Source organism: Pteropus vampyrus, unplaced genomic scaffold (genome assembly GCF_000151845.1).
Source record: "Pteropus vampyrus isolate Shadow unplaced genomic scaffold, Pvam_2.0 Scaffold47, whole genome shotgun sequence".
Taxonomy (NCBI): Eukaryota; Metazoa; Chordata; class Mammalia; order Chiroptera; family Pteropodidae; genus Pteropus; species Pteropus vampyrus.
Window position 1 is genome coordinate 7,328,505 of NW_011888828.1, and position 6,614 is coordinate 7,335,118.

The 6,614-nt window shown below is 39.7% G+C and overlaps 1 protein-coding gene across 1 annotated transcript in view; it reads left to right on the plus strand.

The window, feature by feature from the left end:
• ZNF827 (zinc finger protein 827) overlaps nt 1-6,614 on the plus strand; it is a 120,205-nt gene that overhangs the window by 24,883 nt on the left and 88,708 nt on the right. Inside the window, 1 exon segment of the mRNA XM_023530238.1 lies at nt 6,269-6,502. Within this exon segment, the coding sequence (XP_023386006.1) occupies nt 6,269-6,502 (234 nt within the window).

Below are 6,614 nucleotides of genomic sequence, written 5' to 3' on the forward strand. Positions count from 1 at the left end.
TCAGAAGGCAGTTTTTTCATACTTAAAGTACATAAAATTATCACAAAATTCCAGATCCCCAGCCAGGTCATACATAGTTACATATACTTACAAAGGAACGTGGGTGATTATCACAGTGTCAGTCTGTAGTCTGGAGAGTAATCTTGAGCTCTGATGCTGGTTCTATCATTAACAAGCTATGTGATTTTTAAAAGGCCATATTATTCTCTGAGCTTACGTTTTCTTATTGTAAAAGTAGGGAGTGGAAAACAGTAACGGTTTTCATTTTGTTTGTTTTTTAAGCAGTAAACCATTTTTTAAAACAATCTTAAGTGCACACTCAACATGTAAAATACATAGAACATGCACTTTTTAAATATAATTATTTCTTAGTTCACATTTAATACATTTATTTACTTAAAAAGTCAAACAATTAGAAAAGAGTTGCTATTTGAAAAGCACAAAACGTGAAATTAGTGTTATGATCAGGTGGGGTATAAGCAATATAAGCATCTAGTATATCTCTAAATTTATTTCTCTGATTGCAGGTTCAAGAAACAGTGTTTACATAGGGACATTGTGGCAAATGAGGGTAGATTGCAAACAATTCACCTTGTAATCTTAGGATCCCTTTACTTAAATGTATTCAGATACTTGAAAGAAGAATGTAATAATAAAAAGTTATTGTTTCAAAGTTGACAACATTTAGCAACTGCCCTCATTCCTTATTATAATAAATGGCAGAGAAGAAGCATCAAAAACTTTCAGTATGCACTAAAGCCATCTATCCTTCTGTATTAACTCTTGGTTACTAGTCAATCAACTATTATTTGGAAATTTGTTTAATCTCTAGTCTCAGATTCCTCATCTGCAAAATGGGGAAATCAGTAGTACCTACTTCAAAAGGTTGTCATGAGGACCAGAGAAATTAATCCAGGTAAACACTTAGCATACCCCTTGGCCCGTAGTAGGTGCTCTATCAATGATATATCCAGATATATCTATATATCTACATCTATCTGTCATCCAAGGTCAGAAGCTTCACCAAAGCAGATATACTTATACCTATTCTGACATTTAATTTAAGGCAGTGGTTCTCAACCAGGGTATGCCCAGGGAACAGTGAGCAAAACCTGGGGGAATTTTTTGTTGTCACGACTAGGAAGTGCTATTGGCATCTGGTGGGTAAAGACCCAGGGATGGTGATAACATCCTACAATGGCAGGACCAGTCTCCCGTAGCAGATTATCCAGCCCAGAATGTCAGTGGTGCCAAGGTTGAAAAAGCCTGACCTAAGATATGCTGTAGACTCTAGCAGGACCGTGATTGTATAGTTTTACATGGATACACATGCACATATGTGGATTTTTTTAAAGATCGACCACTTTCTTATTAATGATAGATCACTAGAACTCTAACACTTTTATGATGGCAAGAGAAACTATTCCAGGTGATACATAAACCTGAATTAACAAGTTAACATATTCATGGTCTTCAGTGGGTTGACATTTTATATATAAAGCAGCCGAGGGTGCTCATTTTAAAATTAAATTTTGAATTAATTTAAAAACAATCTTAAAAACTTAAAGTTAAAACAAACATCTGTTGGAACCTCTGAAGCATCTTCCAGGGTTCCTTGGAACACAGTTTGGAAACCAGTCGTCTACGGTCCCTTCCAAGTCCAAGAGTCTTTGGCTCGGCATTGGGGTGAAATAGTAAGTAGACCCCTCTCCCCGGTGTAGCTTTTTCAGGTAGTAGTTCAGCAGTCACAAAATGGCTAGACTCTGAAGTGAAAGAGAGCTCTGTCTTATTCAACTCAAGGAAAACGTCATTTTCCTTCACCAGAGGGAACTAACAGAACGAAAGCTGTCATATTGCAGTTTGTTCCTCCTCTTCCACCTTCTTAGTCAAATCTTCACAGAATTCTTTCCTACCAGAAAATGTCCCTTACCTTCACGTCACACCTCACGCTTCCCATCTTTACAAAGAACGATGTTTGGTCCACTCCGTATCACTTACTTTCCAAGGCCTGTCGCCCTGCTGCTTAGGTTAGTATCTTTCTTAAAGAAGCCTGGGCTGTCCTAGAGAGAGATGCGGTGCACTTTTAGCCAGAAGCTCAGAGTCTGGCGGTTCTGTGACTTTTGAGGGGAAAGGGGGTCAGTCTATTAACCTCTTAGGACCTTAATTTCCTCACCTATAAAATGAAGATGCAATGATATCTATCTTCTGTGGTTGATGGACAGGATCAGTTTCAGCGTAACTATTCAAATGCTGGTTTTAGGCTGAATTGAAACAAATAATGGTCTTTAAAGGAAGTTCTGTACGATTTTCCTCAAGGGGGAGGTGTGCTTGGAGGGAATCTCCAGGTAACCTGATGACACCTTTGCTTTAAAGAGCAGTTTCATTTACAACTTGTTGATGCTTGCCTATTAGAATGGCTTTCCCATTCCATTCCCATATTAACCTTTATCTTGAATCCTCTGTAAATCCTCAAAAAGCCATTTTGTTTCCTCTAAATGGCAGCCCAGCTCTATTGAGTGCGTGAACTTACAGATAGATGTACAGCATTTGTAATCAGAGTGCTCAGGTCCTAAAATGTTTGGGACAAACACAAGAGAACGGGCCTTTGGGTCAGCCGGGCTTCCTCACTGTGTTAACAGTGGAGTACCTGGAAGCTTTTAGATAGCATCCACAGACGTCAAGGAAGGTGCTGTGAAAGTTTTTTTATGAATTAAATTCTATATGTGCACAAATCTTTTTGTTAGTAGTAAGAATGAAGTTCAAGACTATGCAGTGAGTCAGAATGATTACTTTTCTCCAGGCGTTCTCTAAGGAAAAAAGAAAACATCTTTTAATTCCACCTTTCTCTGTAGAAAATCTGGGGGTTTTTTTGTTTTTTGTTTTTTACTTTATAAAATGAAAAATGATGGCAATTATTCAGTCATGTTAATTTTAAAATAAAGGCTTTACATACTGTTCTCAGTGCAAATTTTTCTTGTAATTGAAAGAAAGCAGGGTAGCCTTCATATTTCTATTTTTACATCTTTTATTTAGATCCAAATGTTTAGGGAACCAAAACTTGAGCAAACAAGTGTCTCCCACATGTTTTTTTTGACATATCATTAGCTATGTATATATATACATATATATATTTGTCGCTATATTTACATTTCTCCACTACTTTACAAGTTTCATGTCATTCTTGACATTGTCAGAATGAAAACCAGGTAGAAAGTGCCTTGCAAATTTATAATTCAGCAACATACAGCTTGCCTGTTGTTTTTTAAAGTGTCTTATTGAAGATCCATTAAATCTGCGTCGTACTAACAACGCTAAATAGCTTGGTTTTTTTCTTAACTCTTACGTAGCATATCTTCTGACTGATGCTTCCAGAAGCTTCTTATATCCTCAGAGAACATAAGCATGATATTGCCCTCTCTAGAAGTTGGGATTTGCTTCTAGGGCCTCAATAGTTTCTTGTCTTTTTTCTAGCCTCAACTTAGAATTTTTTATAAGTTTTAAAATAGAAGATGCAGCACTGAAACAATTTTTTAAAAACCTAATCATTCACTTTCTATTATTCCTTCCCAAGGAATTAAAGTTACAGACATAATAGATTACACACCATTTAATTACACTGTCGTGACTAACCAGAAAGCTCTTGAGAAAGGGTCTTCTGAAGGTTCTGGAAGAAGAGTTTGGGGTCAGAGAAGCTTTAGAAGGTTGTTAGCAAAACCCCAGGAGGTGGTTGAAAGAGCAGAGAAGCACTAAATAAACAAAGTCCTATTAGGAGCTACCTTCTTGGTAGAGGCTGGAAATTTGTACTTGTTGCAGATTGCTCTAGAGACCGTCTTTGGTTCAGATTCTGATGGCATTGTCCCCAAAGGGCTAGATTTTAAGCACTTTCCTTGATGTCTGGATGCCTTTAGTAATGCCAGAGTTCAAGTAATTACTCAGAGACACCTCAGTAGGTGCTGCAGCGTAGGCAGCGGAGCTTTTAACTTTATCTCTAAGGCCTTATCCCCAGCCTAACAATGATCAGACCCAGGGAAAGCACTTCTGATTTTGCCCTTGGTGGAGTATTTTGAGATTCTTAGTTTTTGTTTACCACGGGTAATAGTGGAGTGCCATCCAATGTCACTAACTTGTGGCCAACGTATTTTATTCATCAAAAAAAAAAAAATGTATATATATAATATATATAGCACCTACTATGTTCTGGACACTGTTCTGGGCACTCAAGATCCATCAGCATTAAAAAAAAAAAAAAAAAGATAATTGCCTTCATGAAGAACAGACCATAAATGGTTAACAAATAAGAAAATTATATGGTATGTGATTAGTCTGTTTGGGCTGCCATAACAAAATACCACAGACTGAGTGGCCGAAACAACAGAAATTTATTTCTCACAGTTGTGGAGGCTGGAGGTCCAAGATCAGGGTGTCCGCTGGTATGGTTTCTCCTGAGGCCTCTCTCTCCTCGGCTTGATGATGGCCACCTTCTCGCCGTGTCCTCACGTGTTTCTCTTTTCATGAGGACGGCAGTCATGTTGGATTACCTCCCTATCTCCAGATACAATCACAACGGGGATTAGGTTTTGATATATGAATTTGGGGGAGGGGAAACAATTCAATCCATAACAGTATGTTATCAGGGGATATATATTTGGAGGAAAAAAAGGAAGATTAGAGTCGGGTATGAGAGATTGGGAGTATTGTGGGGGCGGGGGTTGCAGTTTTCACAAGGTAGATTAGACTTCATTGAGAAAGTGGTATTTTAGCGGAGACTTGAAGGTCAAGCTACATGCAAGTGTCATTATGACACAGGGCCCGGAAGTGGAGCCGCGGTATGGTAGAGGCAGGTGAGGGTCATAGGGTGGAAGCCCCTGGACCTCAGTTCCAGTTCTAGCCCTTCCTCTTTCTGGTAGCAAAACTTTCAAATGTCACATTGATCCCCTAGAGTACAGTTCCCAAATATGCCGACTTGTATGAATTTGTGATTCCAGAATATCCATGCTTAGAGAGGCATGAGGTAGGAAGAAAGGACTTTGTGTTTGTGTAGTGGCCAGAGGCAAGGGGTGATAGGTGTTTGCTGTGGGGAGTTATTTTCTTCTTTTTATTTGTTAGGCAGAGACGGGCTTAAAGTTCATTCTAATAAGTGTTACTAAGAACTCTGTATTAGGATGGGATCTTCTTGCAAGACAAACACACCCAACATAAGAAACCTAAAGTTCCTACCACATGGCCCTTTAAAGTGGAGCAAGATGCCTATGAAAGCGACAAGTGGTGGGAGAGGATGCTTGTCTTCCTTCTTGGTCTTTCCTGTTAGCTTAGTGGGTGAAGACGTGGTATGATGTAGCCCAGCCACAGACTCCATCCCATAATAGGCCAGTGAGCTCTGCCCTGACCACATACTCCACACCAGCCCACCATGCTAAAAATGGAAAAAGGACATAAGTGGAAAAACTGGTGAAATCTGAAGAAAACCCGGAGTTTAGATCATAGTAATGTGAATTTCTTCGTTCTGACGAATGCATCGTGGTTGTAGAAGATGTCGCCATCAGAGAACGCAGGGTGAAGGCGATGTGGGAACTGTTCAAACCATCGCTGCAACTGCTCTGCAAATCTAAAATTTTTCCAAAATAAAATTTTATTTTTTAAAAATGCTTATCGTGGTCTCAGAGATGACCTGGACTACAGACATGGACCCAAAAAACAAAGCCAAATACATGCCCCTGTTTACGGGTCAGTGGTGGCTTATAAGAAGACAAAGCGATATATTTCTCGTCTGAGCTTTTCTCTCTGGCAAATTCTCCATCCTCACTTTACACCCCACCTCAGGTTTTCACTTTGGATATTCCCTCTGACTCATGTTTGTATTCAATATTTTATGGCAGAATAACTGCCTGAAGGCATTATTCTATAATAGGATTAGGGAGGGAGAATACAAACAGGTCAGGGAGGCAGCAGCATCTACAGGAAGGAAGATGTAGAGGGAAACCAAGGAGAAAGTGCCCGAACACTTTGTAGAGGCAGCGCTGCCTAAAATAGGATAGGTCCGAAAGGTTCAGAAGCCCACACGCTCGTGGAGTGTTTTGTGTTTTTGTGCCCAGAGCTCAGTGATTTTGATTAGGTCATGGTCCCTCCTGCTGTTAACAATATGTGATTGTGCATCCATACTTCATTAAGGTGGGGGCAGCTAAGAGGGCGAGCGGCCTTTTATGTGTGTGTGTATATATATGTGTGTGTGTGTGTATATATGTATATAATCCCTTTCTTCTTTTGATAGCTGCAAATCAGAAGGAGCCCATGAATCTTAACTTTAAAGTGAAAGAGGAGCCTAAAGAAGAGGAGGCCCTCAGTGCCGCTTTGCCTCGGTCCAGCTATGTGTTTAGCCCAGAAACTGAAGTGCCAGCCCCAAGCATCTCTGAGGACACACTAAAGCCCCAGGAAGGGAAAGGGAATGTGCTAAGGCGGGATATGTCAGTCAAAGCAGCATCTGAACTTCTCATGAAACTATCAGGTACTTGATTTATTCTAAAATGTTCACGTTCTGATCATTTCACTTGCAAGCCAACTGGGCTGCTTCCTGCATGAGTTATAATTAGCCGAGCGGTGGCAATATCACATTATCG